This window comes from Bison bison, unplaced genomic scaffold (assembly GCF_000754665.1).
Source record: "Bison bison bison isolate TAMUID 2011002044 unplaced genomic scaffold, Bison_UMD1.0 scf7180017864467, whole genome shotgun sequence".
NCBI classification, from domain to species: Eukaryota; Metazoa; Chordata; class Mammalia; order Artiodactyla; family Bovidae; genus Bison; species Bison bison.
Genome location: NW_011495028.1, coordinates 540,307 through 551,430, shown reverse-complemented (window position 1 = coordinate 551,430; position 11,124 = coordinate 540,307). Strand labels below are relative to the sequence as shown.

Below are 11,124 nucleotides of genomic sequence, written 5' to 3'. Positions count from 1 at the left end.
TCAAATTGCCAACATCCGCTGGATCATCGAAAAAGCAAGAGAGTTCCAGAAAAACATCTATTTTTGCTTTATTGACTATGCCAAAGCCTTTGACTGTGTGGATCCCAATAAACTGTGGAAAATTCTGAAAGAGATGGGAATACCAGACCACCTGACCTGCCTCTTGAGAAACCTATATGCAGGTCAGGAAGCAACAGTTAGAACTGGACATGGAACAACAGACTGGTTCCAAATAGGAAAAGGAGTATGTCAAGGCTGTATATTGTCACCTTGCTTATTTAACTTATATGAAGGGTACATCATGAGAAACGCTGGGCTGGAAGAAGCACAAGCTGGAATCAAGACTGCAGGGAGAAATACCAATAACCTCAGATATGCAGATGACACCACCCTTATGGCAGAAGGTGAAGAGGAACTAAAAAGCCTCTTGATGAAAGTGAAAGAGGAGAGTGAAAAAGTTGGCTTGAAGCTTAACATTCAGAAAACGAAGATCATGGCATCCGGTCCCATCACTTCATGGGAAATAGATGGGGAAACAGTGGAAACAGTGGCAGACTTTATTTTTGGGGGCTCCAAAATCACTACAGATGGTGACTGCAGCCATGAAATTAAAAGATGCTTACTCCTTGGAAGGAAAGTTATGACCAACCTAGATAGCATATTCAAAAGCAGAGACATTACTTTGCCAACAAAGGTCCATCTGGTCAAGGCTATGGTTTTTCCAGTGGTCATGTATGGATGTGAAATTTGGACTGTGAAGAAAGCTGAGCACCAAAGAATTGATGTTTTTGAACTGTGGTGTTGGAGAAGACTCCTGAGAGTCCCTTGGACTGCAAGGAGATCCAACCAGTCCATTCTGAAGGAGATCAGCCCTGGGATTTCTTTGGAGGGAATGATGCTAAAGCTGAAACTCCAGTACTTTGGCCACCTCATGTGAAGAGTTGACTCGTTGGAAAAGAATCTGATGCTAGGAACGATTGGGGGCAGGAGGAGAAGGGGACGACAGACGATGAGATGGTTGGATGGCATCACCAACTCAATGGACCTGAGTTTGAGTGAACTTCGGGAGCTGGTGATGGACAGGGAGGCCTGGCATGCTACAATTCATGGGGTCGCAGAGTCAGATACAACTGAGTGACTGAACTGAATTGAACTGATAATTTTCATTACTGGTAGAAATTGAAGCCTGTGAATGGAGTTGTGTTCAATTATTTACGTATATATTTGCATACCCAACCTTCATGGACTACCAATTACACAATACTGGTAAAGTTTAAGCTTACAAATTGTAGAATGAAAGTGATTTTATATTTGTGGCAACATGGCTTGAAGAACAAAAGACCTACCATAATTCTCATCACAATTGCAGTATTATTCAAGAAGATACTTGGTTCTATGGGGTTTCATAAAGGGGACAAAAATATTCCCAAGGCAGCAAAATGGGTTTTCATGTCCTAGCTTGTTTCTCATGTATGGTTCCTGGACCACCAGTGTGTGAATCTCATGGGGGAGGACCCTGACTTCAGGCCTCTCCCCAGCCCCGAGAGGCACTCATCAGTGGATTTTTCAAGCTGGTGCTGGTGATTTCCTTTCTCCTCTCTCCAATTTATCTCCCTGCACTGCAATTAAACTCTGTGGTCTTTACCTGAAACATCTCAAAACCTGTACTCTTGCTTAAAACCACACGGACTCCCATTCTAATTATTGCCTGATGCACAGGTGTGGAGCGGCGGTCTGTTTTCAGGGTAGCAGCACCATCCAGGTACAACTTCCTGTGATGACGGCCATATCAGTCCAGTCAAATATGGCAGCCACCAGCTGCTTCTGAGCACTTGGGATGGTGCAAGTGTGACTTAGATGCAAGTGTGGACCTTCATTTATTCAACCACTTTAGATTTTGGTGTGACAGTGATAATGGCTGGACAAGAGCACATCTGATACATTTTAGATGTGAACATGACTGGACAGGCCAGACATAAGAATGCTCATGAATATAGCCAAGTCTTGGTGGTCTGGGACACGACAGGTTTCTTTAGGGGATTTTGCTGATCTCTGCTCTCTCTACACATCTTGCTTGGAAGGCAAGCACTAGTGAGCTGGAGGTTATTTCCTGTCCCTCACACTTAAGAGAAAGCAATGGCAACCCACTCCAGTACTCTTGCCTGGAAAATCCCATGGACGGAGGAGCCTGGTATGCTGCAATCCATGGGGTCGCGAAGAGTTGGACACAACTGAGCGACTTCACTTTCGCCTTTCACTCTCATGCATTGGAGAAGGAAATGACAACCCACTCCAGTGTTCTTGCCTGGAGAATCCCAGGGACAGGGAAGCCTGGTGGGCTGCCGTCTATGGGGTCGCACAGAGTCGGACAACGACTGAAAGCGACTTAGCAGTAGCAGCACACTTAACTCACTGGAAATGTTCCACAAAAAATTCCTAGTTTGCTAACAGGTTTTACCTAGAGGTAAAAGTCTTTTAAAGATTAAACATGTTATTAATAGGAGCAATTTTACAAATAGACCTGAGATATTCAGAAAAGTCTATAACAAGTTTAGTTCAGTTCAGTAGCTCAGTCGTGTCTGACTCTTTGCAACCTCATGGACTGCAGAAGGCCAGGCCTCCCTCAGTTCAGTTCAGTTCAGTCGCTGAGTCATGTCCGACTCTTTTGCGACCCCATGAATCGCAGCACGCCAGGCCTCCCTGTCCATCACCAACTCCCAGAGTTCACTCAGACTCACGTCCATCGAGTCAGTGATGCCATCCAGCCATCTCATCCTCTGTCGTCCCCTTCTCCTCCTGCCCCCAATCCCTCCCAGCATCAGAGTCTTTTCCAATGAGTCAACTCTTCACATGAGCTGGCCAAAGTACTGGAGTTTCAGCTTTAGCATCATTCCTTCCAAAGAAATCCCAGGGCTGATCTCCTTCAGAATGGACTGGTTGGATCTCCTTGCAGCCCAAGGGACTCTCAAGAGTCTTCTCCAACACCACAGTTCAAAAGCATCAATTCTTCGGCACTCAGCTTTCTTTACAGTCCAACCCTCACATCCATACATGACCACTGGAAAAACCATAACCTTGACTAGACGGACCTTTGTTGGCAAAGTAATGTCTCTGCTTTTCAATATGCTATCTAGGTTGGTCATAACTTTCCTTCCAAGGAATAAGCTTCTTTTAATTTCATGGCTGCAGTCACCATCTGCAGCAATTTTGGAGCCCCCAAAAATAAAGTCTGCCACTGTTTCCCCATCTGTTCGCCATGAAGTAATGGGACCGGCTCTTTCACTTTCATCAAGAGGCTCTTTAGTTCTTCACTTTCTGCCACAAGGGTAGTGTCATCTGTATATATGAGGTTATTGATATTTCTCAGAGCAATCTTGATTCTAGCTTGTGCTTCATCCAGCCCAGCGTTTCTCATGATGTACTCTGCATATAAGTTAAATAAGCAGGGTGACAATATACAGCCTTGATGTCCTCCTTTTCCTATTTGGAACCAGTCTGTTGTTCCATGTTCAGTTCATGATAGTTAACTGTCACGAGAGAAAATCGTTTGGGATTATTCCTGTGAAAAAGCTTATTCTAAAATTGAATTAAGAACTCTTTAGCTGTACTGTCCCATGTAGTAGTTCTTAATGATGTATGGCTACATAAATTTAAATTCATTAAAACGAAATTAAACAGTTGCTCAGTCATACTGGCCCCAGTCAAGTGTTCAGCAGTCACATGTGGCTGGTGGCTGCCATCCTGGACTGGGCAAATACAGAACATCCTCGTCATTGCAGATAGCCCCATTGGACAGTGCTGAGTTAACTGTGAGGTCCCCGCAGAAGGAAATGCCTCAGAGAGCTGATGGCACACAAGGGGAGTTGGCTGAAGTGTGCAGACGAGGAGAAGAGCAGAGAGAGGTGAGGCTGGAGAAACAGAGGCCACTGGGGGTGAGGGTGGGGGGTGGCATTACTGTAGGAGGCTGGGTTTTATTTCAGGGCAGTGAGATGCTGTGAGGGGTTTAATCAGACCAGCAGCAGGAAGAAAAGTTAGCAGGGGAGCTGAGGGGGGAAGTGGAGCGATGAGGGGAGGGTGTTTTGTAAGAGGGAGAGAAGAGCTGGCTTGTTAATGGACTGTATCCTGGATGACATTTCTGGACCAATCCACAGTTCCCTCTAACACACACTTCAAGTCATCTGGGGGTAAAGGGATACTAAGATCGACAACTAGTAGGCAAATGAATTCTTAATATGTGAAGAATTTCTAATGGTAATAGTTGTAATATCAGAGAACTAAAATTCAGGGACACAATTAGATCAACCCACAAAACACTGGGAACCCAGCCTCTCACACTCAAATCTGACCTGGGGCAGGGAAGCCCCTCAAATCTGGTGTTTCCGGTTGCCATCCAAGCTAAGTGCTCAGGTACCACAAGTCTAGCAGGAGAGCGCCTGATTTTTCGCACCATGAGATCAAAAGGATCAGGGTATCTGATGAGATAAAAACCAAACACAGACAAAAAGACAAAGAGCAGTTTTTGTTTCTTCAGTGTGATCAAAAGTTTTCAATATGAAGTTTTAAGGATAAAGGCAAACCTGATTCTAATTTTAAAAACTTTTTTTTATTTTTTTTAGTTTTAAACAAGAGGACAGGGACTCCCCTGGTGGTCCAGTGGTTAAGAATCTGCCTTCCAGTGCAGAAGACATGGATTCAATCTCTGTTTCGGGAACTAGAATCCCACATGCCACTCGGCAACTGAGCTCTCACACCACTACTGAGCCCACGCATTGTAACTACTAAAGCCTGCGTGTTCTAGATCCCATGCTCCACAACTAGAGAAGCCTGTAGGCCACAACTAGAGAAAGCCTGAGAGGCAATGAAGAGCCCGCACAGCCAAAACAATAAAGTAAAATAAAATAAGTAAAGAGGACAACTTGCATGATGGAACTCAGATTTCTAGGTGCAATTTAACAGAAGATAAGAGAATTTTAAATATTATGATATAAAAATGCATGCCAAAACTTCATGGCTTTCTTGAGACAAAAACCCTCAACGATGGAAGAGGAGCCCAATAGACAGTATCTTCTCAGCCACCAAACAAACCTGCTCATAATGTTCTGTTCAGACCATAGTCAAGTTGGCTCAAGTATTCTGGGACTCAGGCAGAAGATGGGAGGTTTTCCCAGATCATCCTGCAATCACAGAATTTAGCATTTCAGTATGTCTAATGATGCGTGCATGCTCAGTCGTGTTTGATTCTTTGCAACCCCATAAACTGCAGCCCGCTGGACTCCTCTGTCCATGGAATTTTCCAGGCAAGAATACTGCAGTGGGTTGCCACTCCTACCCCAAGGGATCTTCTCAACCCAGAGACTGAACCCACATCTCTTGCGCCTCCTGCACTGGTACGTGGATTCTTTACCACTGAGCCACCCGAGAAGCCCCATATGAGAGTTATAATACTTGCATGAGGAGAAAATAAAATATTTAAATAAAAACTGAAACGTAGCAATTTGGATTTGGTAAACTAAGTTTTAAGGAAAAATTACATTCTAACTTTGGGGTGTGGACATATTCTGATATTTTAGAAAAGTCAGTTAATTTATTTGGACCATTTCCCTAACTGAAAAATGTGTGTCTCACAATTAAAAATTTTGAAGAGTTGGTGAAAAAGTGAAGAAAAATCCTTGAAGAAATTGAAAGATTTTGACTTTGGGATGATAGGCAAAAAGAGGGAAAAGTTTAAAAACTTACTCATTTCTCCTTTGCTTAGTCTCTACAATCCCCCTCTCACTTTGCAATCCTGTAGGCTATATCTGGATGCAGGTCAAACAGAAGCAAGTTGAGAGTGCAGAGCAATGTAACGGATCGATGGAGATTTTGCATGGAACAGAGTTAAGTATGCTGAATCTTGAGAAGAACCTGGGAATGAATCCTTGGTGCCCTGAGACCATGGTGGGGCAGGACAGGCCTTGGGGCCAGAAAGGCCTGGCTGGATCCTAGCACCTTGGCTTTGGGGGCACCTGGGAGAGTCATCAAGCTCCCAAAACCTCAACCTTCTTATCTATAAAATGAAAACAAAGACTCTGGGGAAAGCTGACTGTGGGTGTGAGCTCTCTTTATAAAATGAGGTGTGCCTAATGATTTGTATCACCATCCAGATGAGATGAGAACACGAGCCACATCCTGGTGTTTTGAAACACACGTCAGTGCCCAGAACAGCACCTGTCCAAAGGGCAGGTCCTATCTGTCCAAAGAACGGTCTTCTGCTGATCATGCTGCAAGTGCCAGACCATGCAGCAAGTGCCAGGGTGGCGTCTCTGCCGAGCATGGTTGCTTGCAGACATGCAGACACTGCTGTGTCCTGCTCACAGAGTCTGCGAGACAGAAAGAGAATAACAGAAAGCAGTGACTAGCTTAACTCTTTAACAGAGAACAAAGAAAAATGAAAATGACTGGAAATGGTGTTTAACTGAACCCATTTATGCACTGTCATTCACCCTGTCTGCAAAAGAAAGTTAGCAATTTTCTGACTGTTCTTATACCTGAAAGTGAAACTGGCTCACAAAATAAAAACATACATAATCCAGTGTCAAAAACTGGTGATTTATAGAAATCACCCCGTTTATTTTTTCCAATAAAGAGGAAAAAAACAAATAAAACATGTTTGAATAATTCAGTGTTTGAGTCACTGGCAAATACTGTCTGTATCATTCAACAAAAGTGTCCCAGGTCATGAGCTCCAGGCATGCTGATGGCCACAAATCTTCCACGGTTCAAACGAAATGGAGAACCCACACGTGAGGACGATGTCAGTTGAAAACAAGATGCATTATCACAGTATGCATAAAAAGAAGGTCTTTGAAAAACATCCAGATTTTTAACGGAATGAAAACACTCCTGTTTTGTTGTAGCTTTTGTTCCCTTTAATTGTTAATTTTTGGTTTTCGGAGTAAACATTTTTCGCCATGAGGAAGGAGTCATATGACTTTGTAAGTGGAAACCAAGTGGCCACTGGCTAATGCAAATGCCTCCCATCCCAGAGACACAGAGCTCTTCTGTCCCCTCAAAACCCTCTTTCATGATTTCTGTTATGGTTCAGAAAGGTAAATAAAATGATTTCAAGTATTCAATTCCTATCAAAAATTGGTATCAAAAGTAATAAAGGACCTAATTTCTTTATAATTCCATGTTTTAAAAAATAACTTAAGAAGCAAGAGGTCCGGCCCTTTACTTGTATAAATACCACAGCGTAACTAGAGTTTCTTAAGACAACGTGGAGAGGAGTCTGTGTTTAGCACCTCGATCATCGATCTTAACGTTGGGAACGTTTCTGACACAGACGGAAGAGTCTTATAAGAAGGTGAAATACTGAAAGAGAAAAATGCAAAGAAAGGGTGTGAAAATCAACACAATTTTACCAAAAAAGGCAAAGCTTATATTACACCAATTCCTATTACAATATTCACTTTACAGTACTCCACATGCGTGACATCAGACAACATCACATCGCAGGGGGACCTGTGAGCAGAGCAGATCCTGTTGTAGCAATGAATGGGGTATCAGCAGGCTCCCATCATGAGATGCGGGTAAATTCAACCAGCCTTTGGAAAGAAAGTCAATCTCTGACTTACACAGTGAGTGTTACGCAAACACATCCCTCCGAGGCACACGCTAGACGTGGAACCTGAAGACACATGATTTGGGTCCAGCCTTGATCCTTATCAGCTTTAGTGGTTCCTCTCAGACCCACTTCCCTGTATTTGCAGCAAGAAGGACGGTATTCCTAACTCCCAGAGTTACTTACTCCTGGTAAGGAGTGTGGCTGCTGCTAAGTGGCTTCAGTCGTGTCTGACTCTGTGCAACCCCAGAGATGGCAGCCCACCAGGCTTCCCCGTCCCTGGGATTCTCCAGGCAAGAACACTGGAGTGGGTTGCCATTTCCTTCTCCAACGCATGAAAGTGAAAAGTGAAAGTGAAGTCGCTCAGTCGTTCCCGACTCTGAGCGACCCCATGGACTGCAGCCTACCAGGCTACTCTGTCCATGGATTTTCCAGGCAAGAGTACTGGAGTGGGTGCCATTGCTTTCTCTGAAGGAGTGTGGAATGGGTCTCAATTACATTGTAAACCTGTAGCTGCACAACATAAGGTGGCGTTTCTATTTTTTCCTTAAAGAGTTGTTAAAAGATCAACACTGTAAAATTATGCAGGAAACAGAGGCAAGGCCTTTGACCTTATGATCATGTTACTAAAATACATGTAAACTAGTAAACCTGAGACAAAAATATACCAGAAGGAGGTGTAACTGTTAGGAGTTTTCATTACAAAGCTAATGGAATACTTACAAATGGGACCAAAGTATCTTACAGAGACAAACTTCCGTTTTAAACAGAGCACAGATTATCCAGCAATTTTTAGAGTGGTTGCTATGTTGAACAGATATGGAAAGGCAAAACTGGAAGTTTCTATGATATTAAAAAAAAACCATGGAGAAGGAGCAAGAGTCAATAAGGTTAAATAGTGAGATGTGCTTAAAGATTAAGAGCAAAAGGAGAAGGCAGCAACAGAGGATGAGATGGTTGGACGGCATCATAGGCTCGATGGACGTGAATTTGAGCAAACTCTGGGAGACAGTGGAGGACAGAGGAACTTAGCGTGTTGTAGCCCATGAAGTTGCAAAGAGCTGGACATGACTTAGGATTGAACAACAACAACAACAAAATTAACTATGAAACCACCTGTGAGTTTAATTTCAGCCCATATATACATATTTATTTATGTGCTCCTATGGTGCCTTTGAAAACAAGAGCCAGGGAAGATCATAGTACTGGGCCCTCCCACAGTAACCGTCAGGAGTAATTTCTTGCAGCTTTCCCTGACTCCTATGTATTTTGTACCTAAATTACAGTAAAGCATCACCTTCCCCAAACAAAGAGGAAAGGAAAAATGCAGCTGAAAGGCAGGTGCCACCACCCAGAGAAGTCTGAGTCAGGTCCAACTCAGTTTTCAAAATCCCTCCTGAATACTGACTCTGCGAGTCTGGGACAAAGGATCAATGAGCCAAGAGACAGGAATATCTGACTATATAAATAAGACACCTGTAACCCTTCCTTCACAAACTGGCTTCCTTATTTTATTCATTATTCATTTTTATCCATACACTCACCTGTTAAGGGGTCATAAATGACAACAAAAACATAGTAACTTTGAAAAGCAGATTAAATTCATTATATAATCATAACCCATAAAAAATTAGTACAATTCCAGTTTCACATCCTTTTGTCGACCCCTATCAAGAAGTTACCTTTTCAAGTTCATCCAGCTTTTAGCTATTTTGCTAAAGGCCTCTGAACCAGGGGCAGTCATAGCTTCAAAGTCAACCAACTGAAAGAGAAAGAGATTTAATGGAGGGGAGGCTCCCTTTGGGATTCGGTTCATTTATGTGTCTTAACATAAAACTCCACAGACTGGAATTGAAACCTTTTCCCTTCTGGCTCCGGCTCCAACATACCTTTCCTTTGGGAATTTTTCCTGCTACTTCTTTCCCACTTGCCATCAGCGCTCCCACAATCACTGAGTAAGCGATCACACTATTCAGATAGAGAACAATTACCAGTCAGTCCAGGCCACAGACGGTTACCACACTATGGACTTCCCATCCTAAAAGATGACATTGTATTTCTTTTAACACTTCTTTGGACATTAAAAGAATATTTTCATTTGTTCTAAAAATATTTGCTAATTTACTAAGAAAAATATTTACTGGTTTACTAATTTAGGGGTAAATGTGTAACAATAATATTTTTCTGAGACAAAGTTTCTTTTAATTAGGAGTTTTCTTTTCAATTGGTTTTCCTATTCTTATAGGAAAACACTGAATTAGAAAATGTGCCTGCTTTCTATTATTTTAAAAAATTCATTATCGGCCACATCACATGGCATGTGGGATCTTAGTTCCCCAAGCAGGGACTGAGTCTAAGCCCCCTGCATTGGAAGCATGGGGTCTTAACAGCTGGACTGCCAGGGAAGACCTTGCTTGCTTACATTTTTAACTGCATGAGGCTTGGCTTTAAAATGCATATATATACATATATATATATTATACTTTGTAAATGCAAACATATTATTAGAGTTTAACAATAAAAACTTTGGCCCCAAAGAAGAAAAAGAACGCATCTCAGAAAGTACTAACAGACTGGTCTGAAGGCTGGGTTATGTGCACTTCCTTCCTGCCATGTCCAGACTCACTCTGGGCTCTGACATTTGTATTATGATGCCATCTGTGTGCTTTGTGAGAGGCACCCCAGGACGAAGACAGCTAAGACAGAGCTCTTGCCTCTGCAAATGGACACCAGAGAAAGGGAGTCAGCCCTGCAGTCACCTAATAGGGAAGCCCTCACAGAGGCCATGGACACATGTGCTTTATCTTTGAAGGCCATGGGCAGGGCAATGGAGAGGAGAAGGCAGGGAAGTGGCTGGCTGGGCAGGACAGGAAGGTGTTTGGACAAGCAGGGGGTGTGGTGGAGAGACCAGAGTGAGGATGGAGAGAGGGTAGATGACAGGAAAGGTGATGAGGCCATGGTAAACCAGGGCAGGGAGGAGCTGGCACTGTGCATCACGCCACTGAGTTGGCACCTGAGCCAACAGATATAAAGAACTGGTGCACAAAGAGGGAAAAAGAAAAGCCTGGAAACGGAGAGACCAGTTAGAAAGGTCAGTGCAAGAGATAAGCAGGGGGACTTCCCTGGTGGTCCAGTGGTTAAGAATCTGCCTGTGAATTACAGGGGACACAGGTCTGATTCCTGGTTTGAAAGGATCCCACATGCCTCGAGGCAGCTAAGCTGGAGAGCTGCAGCTACTGAAGCCTGAGTGCCTAGAGCCAGTGCTGCATAACAGGAGAAGCCACTGCAATGAGAAGCCCATGCCCTCTCAACACAGAGTAGCTCCAGCTCACTGCAACTAGAGAAAGCCCCCACACAGCAATAAAGACCCAGTGCAGCCAAAAATAGAGAATTAAATGAACATTTTTTAAAAAAAGAAAGGTCAGTGCAAGAGATGAGCCGATCTGAGCTATGGCACGTGCAAGGAGCATGAGGAGAGGAGAGGTTTAGGAGGCAGAGTCAACAAGACTCAGTCAGGGACC

At 43.4% G+C, this 11,124-nt stretch overlaps 1 protein-coding gene across 1 annotated transcript in view; it reads right to left on the bottom strand.

Moving 5' to 3' along the window:
* Positions 1 to 6,577: 6,577 nt before the first annotated feature.
* TTC13 (tetratricopeptide repeat domain 13) overlaps positions 6,578 to 11,124 on the bottom strand; it is an 81,353-nt gene continuing 76,806 nt past the window's right edge. Inside the window, exons 22-24 of the mRNA XM_010860529.1 lie at positions 9,493 to 9,571; positions 9,286 to 9,365; positions 6,578 to 7,353 (exon numbers count right to left, since the gene is read on the bottom strand). Coding sequence (XP_010858831.1) covers positions 7,239 to 7,353; positions 9,286 to 9,365; positions 9,493 to 9,571 — 274 coding nt within the window. The 3' untranslated portion in view covers positions 6,578 to 7,238. The remainder of the gene's footprint in view (positions 7,354 to 9,285; positions 9,366 to 9,492; positions 9,572 to 11,124) is intronic.